General features: G+C 45.8%; 4 protein-coding genes across 35 annotated transcripts in view; 2 read left to right on the forward strand and 2 right to left on the reverse strand.

Annotated features, from left to right (window-relative positions):
* Window positions 1–20,053, forward strand: part of LOC117770959 (tapasin-like) — a 1,175,540-nt gene that overhangs the window by 631,365 nt on the left and 524,122 nt on the right. The gene's annotated exons all lie outside the window — the stretch shown is intronic.
* On the forward strand, window positions 88–3,124 carry zgc:91910 (uncharacterized protein LOC445276 homolog). 3 transcript variants are annotated; one of them, XR_004615476.1, is made up of 4 exons: window positions 88–206; window positions 1,199–1,374; window positions 1,955–2,158; window positions 2,197–3,124. XR_004615476.1 is itself a non-coding variant. In XM_034601008.1 (4 exons), exons 2-3 carry the CDS (start codon window positions 1,240–1,242, stop codon window positions 2,048–2,050), a joined length of 231 nt encoding a protein of 76 aa, XP_034456899.1. In that variant the 5' UTR covers window positions 88–206; window positions 1,199–1,239; the 3' UTR covers window positions 2,051–2,081; window positions 2,274–3,124. The 3 variants fall into 3 exon arrangements, 2 of the variants coding, with proteins under 2 accessions (XP_034456899.1, XP_034456901.1); XM_034601008.1 differs by having other exon boundaries at window positions 1,955–2,081; window positions 2,274–3,124; XM_034601010.1 differs by having other exon boundaries at window positions 99–206; window positions 1,224–1,374; window positions 1,955–2,081; window positions 2,274–3,124.
* Window positions 3,529–11,775, reverse strand: bmp8a (bone morphogenetic protein 8a). Its single transcript, XM_034600923.1, has 7 exons — window positions 10,568–11,775; window positions 6,166–6,358; window positions 5,258–5,406; window positions 4,991–5,170; window positions 4,626–4,705; window positions 4,418–4,528; window positions 3,529–3,815 (listed from the first exon to the last, which is right to left on the reverse strand). The coding sequence occupies exons 1-7, from the start codon at window positions 11,067–11,069 to the stop codon at window positions 3,666–3,668; spliced, it is 1,365 nt and encodes a 454-aa protein (XP_034456814.1). The 5' UTR covers window positions 11,070–11,775; the 3' UTR covers window positions 3,529–3,665.
* Window positions 14,803–20,053, reverse strand: part of macf1a (microtubule actin crosslinking factor 1a) — a 183,517-nt gene continuing 178,266 nt past the window's right edge. For 23 of the 30 annotated variants that reach the window (XM_034600788.1, XM_034600787.1, XM_034600777.1 and 20 more), the window contains 4 exons: window positions 18,848–19,065; window positions 18,201–18,323; window positions 17,375–17,483; window positions 14,803–16,818 (listed from right to left, as the gene is read on the reverse strand). In XM_034600788.1, coding sequence (XP_034456679.1) covers window positions 16,580–16,818; window positions 17,375–17,483; window positions 18,201–18,323; window positions 18,848–19,065 — 689 coding nt within the window. In that variant the 3' untranslated portion in view covers window positions 14,803–16,579. The remainder of the gene's footprint in view (window positions 16,819–17,374; window positions 17,484–18,200; window positions 18,324–18,847; window positions 19,066–20,053) is intronic. The other 7 variants (XM_034600785.1, XM_034600784.1, XM_034600786.1 and 4 more) reach the window with 1 other exon arrangement.

Here is a 20,053-nt window from a genome sequence, read left to right on the forward strand (position 1 = left end):
GTAAAATATCTATATATTCTATTTATTCTCTCTCTCTGTTTCTATTTGTATACACAGTCTCTATCCATCCTGTAGGTGCAGTTCGCCTCCTGTCCGCTCGGGGCGCTGCTCCTCGTCGCCCTCGGTAGTTCTCGTGCTCGGTGGTTTCCTCCGGATTTAAACACCGACATCCCCACACACTGCGCAGAGAGAGACGCAGCTCGAAGGTAAAAAAACGCGCGCGACGCGTTTCTCCTCTTTTCTAAAACACCCGCGGCTCGTGTGTCTGTTAGAAAACTGTCGCTTCCACCGGAAACTCGTCACTTTTCCCTCCGAACGACGTTAAATGTCCCGGGAAAGTCGCTCACACGTGATTAGCTCCCGATGCTAACGGGTTAGCAAGGCGGCGCCGGCTGATCCGAGGCCTGTTTCGGGCCCGTGTTGACGTCTCCTTACCGAACGGATCGTTTCTTATAAATTATTTATTATGAATATAATCGATATCTGAGGCTCCACGTGAGCGACATCGACCAGTTCCAGCTTCACACACACACACACACGCAGTGAAGTTTCAACACAGGAGCCACTGGGATCAAACTATTAAAAACACGTCACAGGAAGTTTTAACTCCTGTTTATTGTTTGTATTTGTTGTAATATTGACGCGTGACGAAGTTTTAATCGAGTCAATAAATCAAATCCTGTGTTTGTTCAGGTCCAGTTTATTGATGTGTCAGACAGCTTCCGTACACGTGTCCCTTCGTCTCTGCTGGGGGACATTTAAAAGACTATGACTCATGACGTCATAATAACCCCTGATGGTGCTGCACCAGTTTAATGACACGTTCACAGGGTGTTAAACCAGTTGAAGGTTCCCGTCTTGTGTTGTGAACTTATAACTAAAGTTTAGATCTGTTTAAAAAAAAACAATGTTAATGTTCATTGAGGTTTTCTGTTCAACTGCAGCATCGGTGTGGAGGTCGATTGCAGCTGAATAAGTTTGTTTAATTAGTTAATTGACAGGAAACTACAATTAAAGGGATCCACTCACTGTAGAGTGATGTTAAACTGAAACTCGACATAATATAGGTCAAACAATATGATTGAAGTCTATCCTCTAAACAAATGGATGAATCTTGTTACATCGACACACGAGGACAAGATGGACGTGGTGGACGCTCTGGGTCCTCGGGCGGTTTCACAGTTATAAGTGTTGACAGTTTATTTTGTGTTTCCCCCCCGCAGGTCAAAGCTGAGGGCCATGGCTCGTGGGCAGCAGAAGATTCAGTCCCAGCAGAAAAACGCCAAGAAGGCAGCGGATAAGAAGAAAGGTCAGGCCCCCGACCAGAAGACTGCGGCGATGGCGGCGCTGGTCCACACCTGCCCGGTCTGCCGGGTGAGCACAACACAACACAACACAACACAAGTCCTCAGGTTGTAGCCTACAGGTGTTTCTAGAGATGGATTTGACTTGACTTTCAGTTTCAGTTCATCTGTCAGAAATAAAGAATAACACACGACTGAAGCTTCAGTGTCTGTGGTGCGTCACTGAGTTTAGAAGATTTGCTCGTTAAGTACTTGATGGACACAAGTAAAACAGGTTTAATAAGAAACGTGCAGATTTACATAAACACTTTCATTGTAAACACACACAGAAGAACAAGAAAAACAAAGCTTCAGGGTCAAATTAGTTTTATTGAAAAACGTATCTCATTAAAACATTTGCTTCACAATCTATTCAACAATCAACCTCTTGTTCAAAATGAAAGAAATCCAGTGAACGTTTAATCTGATCGTTTACTGTAGTTTTCATATCACATATTTATTTAATTTATAGATTTAATTCTACACTTTGCTCCCTTGTTTTCATTTACTACACTATGACATTTTGATGCTAACCTGTCTTCACGTAGCTGAATCTTGATTCACATGATGAAAACAAGACTAATACCTTTTATCCTCTTGTTTCCTTTCAGTCTCAAATGCCCGACCCCAAGACTTTCAAGCAGCACTATGAGAACAAACACCCCAAGTGCCCGATGCCTCCGGATCTGGCCGACGTTCAGTCATAAGAACCGTCGCCTGCAGCCGACCTGAACCCTGGTGAGACCAACTTACTCCTGCTGCTCCGCTCACGGTCAATATCACTTCTTCTGGAAGTTTCTGAATTCAACATCCTCGTAAATCGTCATCGTACAATCACAATAATTAAGAACTAGTCTTTCAGTGGGTTCTTGTACATTTAATTGATCGTTTAAAGCTTCTGACTGAAGAACAACAAACTGTCGCTTACAGATACACGATGGCCACGGACTTGAGTTGCTGCACCCGAAGGATGTTGACGAACACTGGGGACTTGTCAGGACTCGTGGACATGGGGACGGACGGAGGGGAGTCGCAGGATGTGTGTATGTGCTGTGTACGTACGTGTGTGTTTGCATAAGAGAAAAACAACAACCACGGGGGGGGCAGTAGTACACCACCAGCCCACTTTTTTATATTTATTGTGTACAACTACGTCGCTATTTCAGATCATGGGGGAGGGAGCAGAACCAGCAAGATCTCCTGCTAACACTGAATGAAACTATGTTGTGACTAATGATGGGGAGAGTTGACATGTCTGAAACAGCTACGGGGGGGGGGGGAGTACTGGTGGTCCACAGTGGACACGGCTCTGCTGTCTCCCGTTTTGTCCCCATCTGGTCTCACAGATGATTAAAATGTGGTTAATGTCTGAAGAGCTCCGCCTCCTCTGTGCTGCTGCTCCTCGGGGCTCCTCCCTCAGCAACACCTCACCACAGAACCTCACGTTCCACCGGACAGCAACTCTCATGGTTATCTTTATTTTATTTTCACCAAATTCTTCTACTTATTTTGCTTATTTCAGCGTCAACCTCCTCGGCCGCCTTCTCTGAATAACCTCTGCAATAAATCCATCTTTGTTTTGAGGCTCGGCTTCGTTTCACACTAACAAACACTCAGAAGTTTCCTCGAGGACCGAACATTTAGATTTGAGTCCGTAACATCCCAAAATAATCAGTCCCTGTTGTTTCTGGTCAAATGCTCGCGAGTAGGAAAAGAAACTTCACGAATTCGCTTCAATGTACTTGTACTTACCCTTTCAAATAAATCGAACATGTATTTAACGCGAGTGGTCGTCTCAGTTGAATTTGTGGACATTGGATGGAAAAAAGTACTTTATTTAGTTTCTGTTTCCACAGGTGAAGATAATGTAAATATCTTTATTCATTGAATACATTTTAAAATTCTCTTCTTATAGATTCATGTTGCAAACTACAAAAAACAAAACAGGCATCACTAACGGCGCGTGGAGCCGTTCTACATCATTTACCTGTAAAAACGTGTGTGTGAGAGTTTGGTGTCTCCAGGTGAGGAAGAGGAAAAAGATTCTAATGTTTAATGCAGTTTAACATTTGTGCTTTTAAACGTCCTTCCATGATTCGACCTTTGCTCCGAACACTGGAGCCGACTGAGCTTTAAGGTCAAAGGTTGAGATTCAGCCACAGGACGGATGGGAAATTAAACGTTGTGAACATAAACAAATTTCCTCAGTCTGGAAAATGTGGTACAAGAAAGATTTAAAGCTTTTCAGTAAAAACTCTGTGGGAGATAAAGCGATCCCAGTACAGTGGAACCAGCACGCGACTGGTTTGAGTTTCCCTGTTATCATAGACATCCGCAGGTCTTCACCACCATGTTTCGATGCTTCTTGAGGATCACGTTGTTGTTGTCGTCGTAGAAGAGGACGGAGATGGGGCTGAGCTTGGTGGGAGCGCAACACGCCTTCGGAACCTCGTCCGGCTTCAGGAGGTGAACCTGCCGGGACAGAGACACACGTTCTGTCACAACTCTTCATCACAACCTGTGTCAGCTTTACTCCATTGCATTGATCATAAAAGAAGTAAGAAGAAGTTTTAGTGGAATAGAAGTAGAAGTACTACACTGGTTATATGCCTCCACCAATCAGGGTCGTTTCTATCTACATCTTTTATCTTTTTAATCCACGGAAGGTTTCTTTGACCTTTGAACTCTTGACGTCTAATCAGTTAATCATTGAGAGACAAGGAATCTGACATCCACCGTGACCTCTGATCTCCAGAAGGCCTCGAGGTTCACACATGAACTGATAAAGAGTTTGTTTCTCGTTCTTGTGTGAACGCAACATCTTAGTATCACTTCAGGGGAATTTCTTCAAACGTGCATTTAGACTCAAAGCAGCTCAAGTGACCGCCCTCCTTTTTTTAGAAAGGGACGCCTCATCTGAACAGTTCCATGAGAGAATCTGTGAGTAGAAGGAAAGGAGTAACTGATTCTGGAGGTCAAAGGGTCGCGGTGGCCTCACAAGCCACGTTTCTGGCCTCTTGAATATTAAATCTCAAGTTAATTGTTAAGAAGTCCCGTGTGTCGTCTGTACTGACCACTTGCTGGATGAGTGCGTGGTTGGTGGCGTTCATGCAGGAGCCCAGAGGATAGAAACACTCTCCGTCACAGTAGTAGGCCGAATATCCAGTCGGAGCCAAAACCCAGTCCTGAAATACAGTTCATGATCAAGAGCAGGAAGAGAGTTATTTTATAATCTGTCAATAAATGTGTTATGAGATAAGAGAAGTTGGATTCGGAGCTGACCTTCCATCCCAGGTCACTGAAGCTGACGTACAGTTCATGTTTTTTACACGGCTGCCCTCCGTTGTTGGCCGGACTCCGATCTGAAGCAGAAAACACATTCTGATTGACGTCACTGAACTCGTACAGTTTCTATATTTGAAGGATTTATGATTGATCATCTTTAAAACATCTGTTTGAACTCTACACAGAATTTATAAACTTATGTTCCATTATTTCCCTGCCAAGCACGAACAAATCAAAGAAGATTTAACATAAAAGCCTTGAGTCACAAATGATTTCCACATTTTCACTTCCAAAAACTCATCAAGACACAAACTCAAAGCGTCAGAGCCTGAGATCTGAGCTGTGTGCGCCTGGACCCTTACTATGAATGCTGGGAACTGGGAGGTCGTATTTGGGTTTCTTCCTGCGGGGGTGAGGCTTGACGGCTCGGGGGGGCCGGCACGGGACCTGGCTCTCCCTGAAGAAGGTCACCATGAAGGGCTGCTTGGAGCGAGGCCCCCTGCGGCCCACCAGGCCGATCCAGCCCGCGGACAGGGAGCGGTCTGCAGAGGAGGAATTCATTAGGTCACGCACAGACAGAAGCAGGACGCGGCAGCAGGACTGTGAAGGTGCAGTGGTGCTGCGCTCACCCTCCTCCGTCTCCACGTACAGGCGGATTCCCAGGTTGCTGCGCGGGTGGAGGAGCCAGTGGTTGGCGGCCGTGGTGACGTCGAAGGCCAACCAGCCCTCCTGCCCTGCCGGCACCGACTGCATGTCCAGCAGCACCAGCTCCGGCTCCCTGACCAACACACAAACATCACACTCCATTAACTGTGGAAGACGAATGTGAAAAACCTTCACTTGTCACATGATCAACTTCTAATACGGTGGATTTCCCCTCATTGTTTGAATTGATCACTGAAAATCATCCCCACACACAACTTCTCATACGTTTATATACTTTGACTTCATTGGGATTAATATTCACAAACCATGTTACTCTGATTAGAGGAGGATCTTCTTAATTGAGGCCTCAGATATGAAGCTATTTTCAAATAATGCTTCAAAACATTGAATAAACTCATTTTACACATGTTGATGTTCAGCATCTTAGTGTTTTAATATTTACTAACTAGCACTAAACAAAGAGGAGCTAATGACACCAGTCACCTCATGGTGGCGCCAGAGGAGAAGAGAATCTTCCTCACAGATCTTTAATGTCTGAAACTAATATTCATGAGAATCCATCGTTTACTCAGAAGTTTCAGAGGTGGAGAAACTGACAAACATGAAAACTACACGTTAAAAGTAATGAAAGTGTGAAAGATCCTCTACAACAACGTAAAACAACTGAAATCTTCATCATAGATTTGTTTGGAGGCAGAATTATAACATGTAACATGGTTTGTAAGTAAAGAGAAACGAAAGTCAAGACAAAAGTTAAGTTCATTATCTGGCAACTTGTCAATTAAAACCTTGACAGTGATCATTTCCGTTTGGGACCAAGTTTCAGCTCAGTTCGATCAAACAGGATGAAGATGAGTCAGAAAGCTGGAACCTGTGTCTGTTCTCTCTCTGGATCTCGTAGACGGAGATGTGCAGCGTCCGATTCGCCCTCTGACCCATCGTCAGGGTTTTGTAGATCCGAAACTCTGCTGCCGTCACCGTCTCCCCCTGAGGGAGGGGGGTCAGGTCGAAGCGAAACTCCTTCCAGTAGGGACGAGGCTGCAGGAGGTCCCGCTCCTGCTCCACTGCAGACACACAAACACACACACAGGTCACACACACACACACACAGATCACAGACACAACAAAGGTGGTGAACACAGTCTGTAGATTTGTTGTCTTTATAACTTTAAATAAATGTTTCATTCCACTGAAGTAATGAAGATTTTATCTCTGTTTCTTTTCCTGTTGAGTTCTTATGTTTACAGACAGATTTAATAAACACGTCCAGCAGAAGTTTAGCATCAGCTCGGCTCAGTTAAATGTGTAAAGTTGAACATTGTCATAAAACACGTTCCTGAAACATGAAGAAAATAACCTGGAAAATAAAGGTTTTACTGCAGCAGCTCTTCATCTGCCCTCAGGGTGACGGTGCCTTGCTAAAGGACACATCAGCAGGACAAACGTCCTCAGCTTTAAATCAACAGAAGCAAAAACTACACAACACACACGGAAAAACAAGGAACCCCAAACACGTCAGGACGCAAATGAAGAGAACACACACCCCTGCAGTAAATACACACATCAAACAGTATCTCAATTTATCATATATTCACTGTGTGTGTGTGTGTGTGTGTGTGTGTGTGTGAGTCCTTGTTGAACCTCAGAGGGACATGAAACAGCTCTGGTAACTGGGGTTTTTGGTACACAAGGACACAGACACACACACACACAAACACACACACACACACACACACACACACACACGCACAGTGAATATATGATAAATTGAGATACTGAGGACTGGACACCCTTATGGGCTGGGTGCTCTCGTATCAGCACACACACACACACACAGTGACACACACACACACACACACACACACACACACACACACACACACACACACACACACACACACACACACACACACACACAGACACACACACAGTAATTAGAGACACTTAGTGCTCTGAACCTCAGCAGCTGCTCAGCACACACACCACTAATTGCAGCCCTCTCTGGTATTTTTAGCGTCGCTCCTCCTCACCAGTATTTTCATCTCGCTTCGGACCGTTAGCTTTTTTTTTTTTTTTTCCGGTGTGTGTCAGTGGGGCCTTTAATTCTAACCAGCTGTGTGTTCCCATTACATCTGTGTATGAACACACACCCACACACATCAACTGACATGAACTACACACACACACACACACACACACACACACACACACACACACACACACACACACACACACACACTGATTAAATTAGTCCCAGGAATAGAAACTGAATGTTTCATATCTGCAGTCGATCAAGTGACGTTTCAAATCTAAATCACAAATGTAAAGTAGAAGATGATGTGTGTTGCGTTCAGGTCGTGAACAGACACACAATGAGTCTGTGGTTATTAACACAGACAAGTGATGTCTTCACCCTGTTGGTCTGTTGGTCTGTTGGTCTGTATAAGAACTGTTGGTGCAGATCTGGACAAACGGGAAGATCCAGGAAAATGTCTTTACTTCCTTTGACGTGAGGTTTGTGACATTTTCGCAGATTTCTCAGAGAATAAAATGCATCTCGGTCCATTAATGAGATCAATGAGATTCACAGGACTGATTTATAAGAGTGTGTGAGTTGTTTTATCCGTTGTGTTACGAAGAAACTACTCAACAGATTTCCACAAAAACTCGGTGGAAAGAAGGAACAGAACTCTTTAAATGTCGGGGGTGGATCTGGACAAACGGGCAGATCCAGGAAGTTGGAATCCTTCTCTTGAAATTAGAAATGTTTGGACATTTACTTCGGGGATTAATTCATGGATCTTGATTTTTTTTAAAGTCTATCGTATTCTGGTGCAGCTCGGTTGAATTTAACGGAACCGCTGGGAACCACGAAACTCGTCTGAAGGATGAGACACGAGCCGAGACAGAACTCAAGTGAAACTGGACAAAACAGCAGATTGAGGAACGTTTCTTATCACTGTCTTTAACATTTCTTTTGAGATTCTCACACATTTGGATCTGGATCTTGGATTTAAATAGTCCGACACGTTTAGGAGGCTGATGTGTGAGTGTGGATCCATGAGGAGGCTGCTGGGCCTTGATGGAGGTTCGAGCTTCAGCCTCAGTTGCATCTACAGTTCATTTGTGTTTCACAGTAAAACAGCAGCTTCTCTGTTTAAAACACTGAGGATCACATGAGTCACCTCTGTTTAGAGCACGGCGGTGGGTTCAGGGGATGAAATGTTTCTGCAGTGTTGACTGATAAATTTCAGGGTGTGTTTCCTTCTCCATAACAGAGAAGAACTCGGAGAAGGAGCCTTTAATTTGACGAGTTCATTAAATACACTGAGCTGAGTGGGGGGGGGGGACCATGTTTCCCACGATGAGCTGGACTCCAGAGAGAAGAGCTGCAGGAAGGAAGCCATCGAGAACAGGATGTTTAATTTTGACGCTGTCACAGATTGGCATCACTCAGGCTGAGGGTGGGTTCATGCATTCACCGGCTCTGGTTCTTAAACTCCAGGAAGGATAATAGAGAAGAACATCTTTCATATCAGTTATCAAACTATTTGTTTTGCCCTCACATCCTCCCTGGAGCCTGAAGCTTGCAGCGGACTGGTAAAGGAGCAAACTAACTGGTTCAGCTCCTTTTAAATGACGGTTTCCAAGCTTGAAAGTTGGACTAATAACAATTTAACCAAAGGCAGAGAATCAATTATCAACTCGAACGACCGAGGACCAACAGTCTCCTGATGAAACCACGTTTAAATTCACGAGATCCAGATTTAGATTTGCACCAAATCACACACACTCAGAAATATCAATCCCCTCAACATGTCGGATTTCTTTCTACGAGTTATTCGCTGGGAAATTGGTTAAACTGAATTTTATGATTCGTCCTGTGATCATCTGTCTGGTAGTTTTCACATAATCTTAATGAAAAACCAACCAACAAACGGACGGAGGTGAAAACGTCATGGAGGTGAAACATCCAGGAGAAGATCTGAACCCTCCTGGTTGAGAACCAGTGGTTGATGAAGCTCCACAGTGAGATGTGATGGGTTCGGGCCAGAGCGGACTGGAGGAGTTACTGGGTTGAAATGGAAACTGCAGTGACGCTGGTTTGAATTCTCTCTGTGGGGGTGAATGATTGTGGAAACTCCAACGGCAGCGGGGACATGTCGGTGCCGTCGGGTTCACAAAGTGTAATTTAATCTGCTCACAGTTTACGTTTCGATGCCAAACCACAAAGTCAAAAACTGCTCCGTCACTCAAAGTGCAGATCAGGATTCTCTCAGAGACGAGAGGAGGAAACGAGGGTTTGATGAGAACACGGAGCTGCATGAAGGTTCTCGATGAGATGAACCTGCTGCTTTGAAGCTGGTTTTCTTTATTTGGATTAAACTCAATGAAAATGTAAATAAAACAACTTTATCACAGTTTGTCTGGAAGTTCTCTGCACCAAGAAAAAGTCAAACTCGTTGGTCAGCTGTGAAACGACAGAGTGTTGTAAAGAGGTTGAGTTCTCACTGTTTGTTTGTTGGTTTGTTTGTTTGTTTGTTTGTTTGCAAGATTATGCAAAAATCTACTGAACAGATTTCCACAAAACTTGATGGAACAGATCGATTTCTTTACTTTCTTTAACATTGTGTGAGAGAGAATGTTTTTATATTGTTGTTGTTATTATTTTTATTTCCACTGTTTCTTCCCAGGAAGTGATTCTCAGAACTTCAGGTGTGTTTACTGACTCATTTCTATGAGTGTGTGGAACCTGGAGCAGGTTGTTGGGCCTTGAGTGACTTTCTACTTTATTCTTTTAATAGGTTTATTTATTCCTGTATTGATGTTATTCTTGTTATTCTTGTGCATAGTATTATTATATGTATTATATATTCAGCGTTATTATCTGTGCTCTGCTGCAGCTGAATTCATTTAAAAAGTACTGATCTGATACCTGCAGATTTTACTCTGATGCATTATGGGATTCAAGTCTAATCCAGTTTTTTATTCTAATCAAATCTTGTTGTGAATCTAAAAGTTCATCAGAGATTCTTCATTTTTTCCAACTTGAGGATCCCTACAAAATAAATTTCCAGGGATCCCTCGTGTTTATTTCCCTTAGTATAATTTGACATAACCTACTTGACCCCTGGGGACCACAGACCCCCGGGGACCACAGACCCCCGTTTGAGAACCACTGACCTCCACCACAGACTCTCATCACCCCCCATTGACTCACTACAGGAGGATTTCTGGCTCCTGCTCTTGAACAGGGAGGAAACACGACTCACCCACGTTGACGAAGCTCATCACGGTGTCGGCCTCGCTCACCACCGTCCCCAGCGCTGGCGTGTGCGTGCTGAGGGTGGGCAGGGCCGCGTGGTTGACCTGAGCCAACCTCTCTGCCCCCCCGAACCTCCCCATGCCCGCTGCGTTCAGGATGATCTCGTTCCCGTCGTCCTCCCCGTCCGCCGACATGGCGTGGTAGAGGTCCAGCATGAAGAGCGGGGCGGAGGAGGGAGGACGCAGCGGCGGGTGGGGTCTGGGTCGTCCGGGCAGACCCAGGATGGACAGGATCTCCTTCTGCATCTCCTTCTTCTCGCGGCCGCTGAGCCGCCGGAAGCTGGAGTGGACCACGGCCTCGGCCTGCTGGCTCCACAGGGAGAGCAGGAGGAGCAGGGGGAAGAGGAGCAGGGTCCTGCGGTGGAGGAGGAGGCCGCCGCTGATGCTCGAGTGCTGCCTCTTCATTCTGGTGCAGAGGCAGGAGAAGCTGCAGGAGACGTCTGAGGCCATGACTGTGGCTTCTTCTCTAGAACCAAGACTTGATTCAGGTTTGATTCCCCCTGTGAATCCAGACTGGGACCTCAGTTGTGTCCAGTTTGTCCTCAGGCTGCTTCTGCCTTGATTTATCCCCGATGTGTTTAGAGGAGAGATTCTGGACGGGACGTGTTTACAGCCTTAAACTGCCTGTTTATCTTTCCCTCCCCTCTTTGCCTCCCTCGCTCCTTCTCTAATCTTAAAGGAAAAACCCTCCTCACCCTCTGATCTCCCTCGCCCCTCAGCCGAGCCGCAGGAGAAACTCAGATCCTGAATGAAGACGAACCAGATCCCAAATGGAAGATGTGTCCTCCCCGTGAAGATGCAAACCCTGAAGAGCAGGTGCTGCAGAGGTCAGGGGTCAAACACGGGACGTTTTCCTCGACCTCTCGGGGAAATAAAGTCGTTCACACCTGCAGTGAGTTCAAGCAGATGCCGCACGAGGAGCAAATCACGGCTGGAAGCTTTTACCCCGACGTCCCCACCCACACGTCTCCAGATGTCTTTTCTTAATCCAACGTACAAAAGCGATATAACTCCGGGAAATTGTTTCCTGATTGTCGTCCTCCAGAGAGGCCGCAGGTTTCCTCCTGCAGTCCTGAAGTGTGCTGCAGCTCGAGTGTGTGCACACGGGAGTGTAAGAGCAGAGCTGTGCAGTGTGAGGGAGTTTCCAGCCTCTCCCTCTCTTTCAAGTCTTCAAACTCCTCTCTCTCTCTCTCTCTCTCCCTCCTGCTCACATCTCATCATCACTCCTCCCAGTGGTCTCTCTGGGAGACCTCATCCCTCTCTCGCCTCTTTACCTCCACCCCTCTATCTTTTCATCCTCTCATGACTGCTTCCTTTCATAGAGGATCGACGCCGAGTCTCAGGCGGATCGTGCAGGGACAGATGTGCACGGAAGGTTTCGGAGCCTAAAGGGGATTTAACTTCCTAACACGTCAAATATAAGTGCTGTGAAAATAAAGTTATTATTAATATTATTATTGAATGTTTTATATTGTTATTTTAACAGATACAAATGAGTAGAAAAATAAAACAGGCAAAGTTTGAGTTTTGGAATAATTTCTAAAATGTTCTGGTTTATTTTCAGTGGGTTTCAGTAACTAGTCAAAAGGTTTTTAACTAACTTTGCATCGTTCACTTTCTTTAACATTATGAGATTTGAGATTTCACTGGTTTCTCAGAGAATTAATCTTTGAGCTTGATGAATAAAAACATATTTATGAGCGTGTGTGAATAAAACCTGGATCTGGAGAATTTAAATGTGTTTTCATGAGAGGACGTAATGAAAGTGTGAGTTCTACTGAGCGTCGTCTTAGTTTTGACCTCGAAGATTAAATTAAACTTGTGTTTGTTGTGAACTGTAACTTTATGATGTTTGGCTCAAGATCAAAACTCCACATGTTCTTTTAAACTTAATTAATGAGTGTAGAGGATGTTTGTCTTTGAGCTTTAATGTTTAGTTTGTATGTTTAGTATGTGTATGATGCTAGTTAACAAAGTATTTATCAGAATTTTGATCAGGAAAAAGACACAACTTGTTTTAACCTTTATTTTTAGCATCATAACCTTTTTCTACATTTGTCACTTTTCCTTTGCCAACAGTAAAACTTCCAAACGTCTCCACTCCAGCGTCCTCACCGAAGCTCGTCCTTCACTAACTGGAAAACATCAAACTTCCGCCTCGACCTCAGACTGGAGGAGAAACGATCCCTTCTGCTCTGAAGTGGCAGTTCTTTGCGTTGCACGGCGTAACAACATTTCCCGTTGACACATTCATTAGTTTACTGAGCTTTCCCTGCAGCAGAGCTAATGCAAACACTCTCAGTACACGTGTGTGTGTGTGTGTGTGTGTGTGTGTGCGTGCGTCTGGACCAAAAGGACTGGGAGGGAAGAAATGACTCAAATATAGTAGTGAGGTGGAGGCCTGTGCCAGCTCGTGTTTGTGTACTCGTCTCTTCAAAGCAGCCTGGTACTTGTGGTCACTTTGAAAGGCCTGAATAACACTGACCAAACCAAACTGACCACGGTTCATTCTGTCCGGGCCCAAAGGGCGAGTCCCAAATGCCAGGAATTAACGCTCTGCCCATTTTTGTTTTCCTTCTCCCTGCACATCTGCAGCTTGAGGAGGTTTTTGTCTGGAGAGATAATGGTGAGAGGAGAAAGAGAGGATGAGGAGGGAGTGAACTGAGGAGGAGGAGGAGGAGAAACAAAGAGGGAGCTGAGTGACCTTGAAACCAAATCAACCCAAGGAAAAAGGAAAAAGGACAGAGGGACGTGGTGGAACAAGGGTGAGGACTGTCATCGGAGAGAGAGTCTGGGATGACAGATGGACGGACAGAGATGGAGTGTGTGTGTCTGTGTGTGTCTCTGTGTGTGTGTGTGTGTCTGTGTGTGTGTACACACAGCTGCAGAGCGTGGACTCAGACCTCATCATCTCCGGTGGCGCGACCGAATAAACAGGACAAAGTTATTTTCACGTCTCACACAGACTGAGACGGTGATTAAGAAATTAGAAAAGAACAAATAACCCGAGATTGAAATGATGAAAGTGAGTCTGCTCCTCCAGCTCCTGCGTTCACCTCCTCGCCGTCCAGGGAGGAGAAGATCCAGCCGGGCGTGTCCTTATCGCCTCAGGATAATTACTGAGAAATGTCTGGTCGCTGCCTGGGAGTCTGTTGCACATCGACACACGAGCAGAGGGAAGGAAACTCACATTCAGCTCATTCTGATAAACAGAGAGCTGAACGCACCCCCCCCCCCCCCCACACACACACACACACACAAGAGCTGCGTTCAATAGGACATTTGTCAGCTTGTGCAGATTAATTCAAATATAAAAACAGGATAATCTGTAAATATACAAACTAAATGAACTGAAGTCAGGATCAGTGATAAGACATAAAACTAATGAAGTGAAATAAACATAATCACAAAGAAAACAGCTGCAAAAACATCACACACACACAACTTCTACTGTATGTGCACAATAAATGTGCACGTTCACGTGGTGTAAAACTAAATTATGCTGCTAAACATAAAACATGTAAAAGTACATTTTAAAACCAGGAGATCTCCCAGTAAAGGCCCAACAGTCTCCTTATGAAAAACACATTCAAACTCAATAGATCCAGATGTTTATTTGGATCTGAACCAGATTCTACACAATCAGAAATATCAGGCCTTTAAAAACACAAACTAACAAACTTCTAACGGCCTGTAAATAAAAAATAAATGTTCAGAACAGCTACTGATTTAATATGACGTCATTTAGTTCATAAAATGTGTGAATTCTGGTACTTTTTCAATAAAAGTGAATTAAACAATTAGAAGATTATCAAAAAAGCTTTTAATTTACTATCAATTAAAGATTTCACAGCTCAGATATGATGCATAAATCAGAAATAACCACAGACAGCAGAGAGTTTTACTGCAAGCATATTTTAATACAAAAACAGAACAAAAAATGTTTATATTTTAGTTTTTTGTTGAACTTTTACACAATTGACTCCTGTTAACCCCCCCCCCCCCCCCCTTTCATGTTCTCATCATCACACTCAGAGAAGCTCAGCAAAAAAAGGTGGCGGACTCTGACCCCCCCCCCCCCCCCCCCGCCGCCCCCCCACCCCTCCTCAGAGAGACAATAAATAAATAAAAATCACCTTAAGATGTTTTTTTTTTCTGTCTTACTGTAATTTCATTAGTTTTCCTAATCTTCATCTGTCACACGGAGACGACACGGAGACACGGAGACACCTCGACCCGCCAGCGACGGGACATTTGAAAAAAAGCCTAGAAGAAGAAGAGGAGACGCCGGGGAGGGACGTGAGGGAGGAGGACCCGCTCTCATTGGTCCGCTCGGCCCAGGGACTCCTGTCATTCATATTTGTGGTTCTGTCTACACATGAAGGGCAAACCCCTTTGGTCGTGGTCTGGGAATTATCGTCGTTAGCGAACGAGTAAAAACAACAAACAAGGCTGCCACTAGCGTCCGAGACCCAGTGATCGGCGTCGCACGAAGTAGAAACACACACAGGTCGGAGCGGAGTGACACGCGTGTCCTCGGTACAAAAATCATAAACTCTTTCACCGTCGCTTTTTCTTTCCGCCGATATGACATGAAACTGAAAAATAAATAGATTCTTCTTTCAAGCTAGAAAACAAAAAAGTACAACTGGATTATAAATTAACCAGAAAACCACCAGAAGCAAAAAATGACATTCGCAAATTAAAATGTTTGCATACAGTGACAAGTCAATGACCTCTCGTAACAAAGACACACGTGACGCACATCCCTTAACGTGTGTGTGTGTGTGTGTGTGTGTGTGTGTGTGTGTGTGTGTGTGTGTGCGCGCTGCTGGGTTGCTAAGGGCAACGCAGTGTGGACATTAAGGTAGAACTGCAGAGGAAGAGACGACTAGTGCATGCTGGTAGTTGAAGTCTGTGAACACGGGTTAACACTGACCGAGGTGGTCAGCGCTGTGCTGTGAGATGAGTTTGTCTCCATGGAAACAGTCCTTCTGTTGCCAGTTTGTGATTTTTTTGCGTCCGATCGATGCGTCGGCGTGCGACTGACCCACGCCGCCCCCTTCGCTGAAATGCACACACGGGTCCGATCCTAACGTTCCAGCGGTCGGGAGGAGTCAGCTCTGCGGTGTTTGAGTGTGCGAGTGTTTGCCCTCAGCTGCAGCAGCACCGCCACCGCCACCGGTCCTCCGAGCCTGAGGTCGGCCGGTGTGTGTTTCCCACCTCCTGAGCTCTCCACATGTGGCGGCTGCCCATCTGCTGAGGTGACGCTTTCTCTCGCCAGAGGAAGCGACGGGGCGGTCGTTGCATATTTTCTTTTTTAACTCATCGTTGAGGCATCTGGCCCACAAGCCAAAATAATAACCCACAATTCTTTTCTTTTTTCCTGAAGGACATTTGAGCTCCTCTTTGTTTTCATAGCCGTGGCGGTGGCGGCGCTGGTGGTGGCGGTGGCGTGTCCCGCTCCCTGCCCCGCCTCTGAGTTACAATGTGCGTATCTGTGTGTCAGTGTGGTGTAAAGCAGTTTAAAGACTTTCTGTGTCGCTCTGTCTGAGCGGGACACAAGTGTGAAAGTAAGGCAGCATCACGTCTTGTCAGTCGGTGTTCGATTCCACGCTGGTGGGGAACTTGTGGAAGAGGAAGCAGGAGACTGGAAGGCAAACTGGAGTCGCTTCTTAAAGGGGAAAAGTCGGTTTCGCCCCCACAGACTCTGGACTGAGACGTCAGACCAGAACCTTTTTCCTCTTGGTTCTTTATTTTCAGACATTTTTCTAGGAACGGGGAAAGAACGAGAAGAACGTCTCATCCATCTCCTCCTTTCCCCTGATGTCAGTCAAAGTGCAGAGATTCAGTACAAGCCCCACGGATGGATGTGGAAGAGCGGGTGAACCCAAGATGGCCGATGACAGCAGTCCACCCTCCGTGACGGAGGTGTGATCCAGTTTCTCTTGTCCCTGCTCTTATTTCTTTGCAGAGCCCAGGGTCTTTGGGCTGGGCGTCTTCTTGGAGATGGTGGGGATCTTGGAGGGTTTGGCGCCGCTGCCGGGTCGCCTCGGGGTGTCTGAGGTGTCGGAGCAGACGGAGCGAGCGTCCTGGAGCTCTGAGGCGTCCGAGGCATCGCTGCCGCGCCGGCTGCCGGCTCGGCTGCCCGCCCGGCTGCCGGCTCGGCTGGTCGGACCACTGGCGCCTCGCTTTGGGTCTGATGGAGAAAATGGAGAAGAGGAAAAATGTGTTTATTTATATTTAAATTTAAATTTAAAGGTTTAAAGATATGCTAATGTAAGGAGGTCGGTCGGTTGATAATTATCTATGATAATAAACTTTATTTATTTAGCACTTTTCTTAACAAAATGCTTAAGAGAAAGAAGAAGCGGCGATTAAAAGAATCCCTAACTTTCATTCTAGCGCCACCAGCAGGTCAAAGTTTTCACACACACACCAGTGAAACATCTAAGTCTTGCGCCACCATGTGGTGAACATTGTTTATTGTTGGATAAAAGTCTTGACATCTATCAGATAGATTATCTTGAGATCTGGCGCCCCCTTCAGGACAAATGGTTGATTCATTCACTTTTCCTCATCAGGTCAAAATGTAAACTTAAATTCAAACATCGTCCTCTGTCGTACAAATGTTAGCATGCTGATATTATTCTTAAGCAAATCGTTGCTAGCGTAGCTGTAGATCATCTTCTGTCTACAAACATTTGATTTTCCTCTGACGGGGCCGAACAGTAAAGATCGATGTGTTCTCTCACCGCTTCGTCCTGGTTTGCTGCCGTGTGTCGTTCCTCCGTTCTCTCCGGTCAACGATCCGCGGCTCGAGTGGAAGGTCGGCCGCTTCAGCTTGGATCCCGACGCCGCCCCCTGCAGGAGCAACGGGGACACATCAGCTGAGGAAGACTCCACTGAGGAGCTTCATGTTACATTCACACTGTCGACATGGACACTATGGACATAACTTCAACACGGACACGGGACAGAGAGACAGACCTACAAACAAATATTCAACACACAAATTAAAACTCAACACAAAGAGACACATTTTGAACAAAACTCTCTGTGACAAAAACAAACTGCGGCTGCAACTTCAACACTTTCACTATTGATTAAATTGTTCTATAAAAACCAAAACATATTCAGTTTATTAATTATAGTTCTGTTATAAAATAAAGCAGCAAATCCCATAAGTAATCATGAGAATGTGATTAATGATCAATCAATTACCAAAGAAGGAGGCGATTAACTAATCAATTAATCAGATAATGAATCTCATGACTCATTCACACCTTCGCATACGAGTTGAACAGATAAATAAATAAACAAGTTAATAATTTAATGTTAATTTAAAATGTCACCTCTTAAGTTACAGGTCACAAAACGTTCACAGCCTCAGGAGATGAAAAATCTAAAAAGTAAAACTTGAAAACTCCAGTTTCAAGGTTTTTCCCACAGTTTCGGGCTAAAGTCAAACTTTACACGTGTTGGAGTTAGTGCATTAGCGCGTTCAGTGGGGGTGGGGGGGTGGGGGGGGACAGGGAGGTGGGTGGGTGGGTGGGTGGGTGATCGGGGTGAGTGTGTTACCTCGTGCCCAGGAGTGGTGTGGCCGAGACCCAGATCTGGGCAGCAGTGGCACTTGGTTGACGTTGGAGTTTTACTGTGAGCCAGCCAGGGCTTGGCATAGTCACGCGAGTGAGTATGGGAGGACTGAAGGGAGGAAGGGAAGGGAGCAAGGAAGGAAGGAAGGAAGGAAGGGTGGAGCAGGAGAGCAAAGCAGCGTAGGAGAGAAGCAGATGAAGGAGGGAGGAGGAGGAGGAGGGAGGGGTTGGACAGCGAGGGAGTGCAGCGCAGTGTGTGTTTGTGTGAGAGCAGATGATTTTTATTTGAACAGAAAACCCATCAGAGCAGGAAGGACGTGTGTGAAGCCGGGTGAGCAGGAAGGAACGAGGGGAACGAGAGGAAGGAAAGAAAAACACAAAGAAACAAGAACAAAAAATAAAAATTCACAGTTAAGGATGTGGTGATATTTGACAACAACAGGAGGATGACAACAAGTGAACAATGTGAAACATAAACAACACACACTCGCCCCTCTAACACACACAGACACACACACACACACACACACACACACTGACAGCACAGCTCTTACACAACAACATCAGATGACGACAACAACACAGATCACTACATGATGTCTGAATCACATCTGATGTCTGAGATCATCTCACCCTGGACGATGCGGAGGCCGTCGGTGTGGCCGGGGTGGAGGGAGCCGAGGGGAGGGAGGCGCCGCTGTGGGAGGCGGAGGAGGAGGAGCGGGTGGGGGAGGCGTTTCTGGAGCCCGGCTTCGAGCGGCGTCCCCGGGAGCGGAAAGCGGCGAGGCCCTGAGACGCTCCCTCGGGAAGGATGAACTTCTCCCTCAGCTCCAGGTTGGTTCGCCCACGAGCTGGAGAGAGAGAGAGAGAGAGAGAGAGAGAGAGAGAGAGAGAGAGAGGGAGGGAGAGAGAGAGAGAGGGAGAGAGAGAGAGAGAGAGAGAGAGAGAGAGAGAGAGAGAGAGAGAGAGAGAGAGAGGGAGAGGGAGAGAGAGAGAGAGAGGGAGAGGGAGAGAGAGAGAGAGGGAGAGAAACAGTAGAGACAAATTAGTTGGTGCGTCTACGTCGGCTCACAGTTTTCCTCCAGCAGGGGGCGGCAGAGGCAGCGAGCAGCGTGAGGGAGAGAGTCAGTGCTTCCTTGGCTGCAGACATCAGTCCGTGCATGTTTCATGAGAGTGCACGTGAGCGGAGCGGATGTTTGGGGGCGGGGGGGGGGGGGGAGGTCTAAGGTTCAGGACGTTATAAGTGCACCTGGGTAGAGTCGTTATTATATACGCAACAAAAGTCAGCGAGCTGGAGACACACGTCGTCGCTGCAGAAAAATGTGTTCACCAACACTTCAGCTCGTTTCACGGCCGGAGAAAACCAGAAAGTTAGAAACGCTGATTGTGTCTTTAAAGAGTTGGAAGAGAAGATTGATACCGAGCTGGAGCCAGTGGACATTTAGCCTAGCTTAGCATAAAGACTGGAAAAGGGGAAAAGTGCTTCTTTAAACTAACAATACAGACAATAAAAATGATCATTTGTTTAAAACAAACTTTTCCCTGTTGGGTTTTGGACGGATTAAAAAACAATGTTGATTTATTGAGCATTTGAGGCTCGTGGTTTCTCGTCTTTATGCTAACCTACGATAATTAGCTCCGGCCTGTAGCTTCATATCAAGATGTCGTCTAATTCTCAAACCAAACATCAAACTCGTCCTTGAAGCGAACGACGAGCGTCTCCAGTCGTTTCACCGAGTGACGCACACACTCTCGTTGCGTATCTGTTTTTAAATCCTCTGAGGTTTCGGGTGGGAGCAAAAAGCACGGCCTCTCTTCTCTACTTTTTCAACATGCTCT

Source organism: Hippoglossus hippoglossus, chromosome 11, assembly GCF_009819705.1.
Source record: "Hippoglossus hippoglossus isolate fHipHip1 chromosome 11, fHipHip1.pri, whole genome shotgun sequence".
NCBI lineage: Eukaryota > Metazoa > Chordata > Actinopteri > Pleuronectiformes > Pleuronectidae > Hippoglossus > Hippoglossus hippoglossus.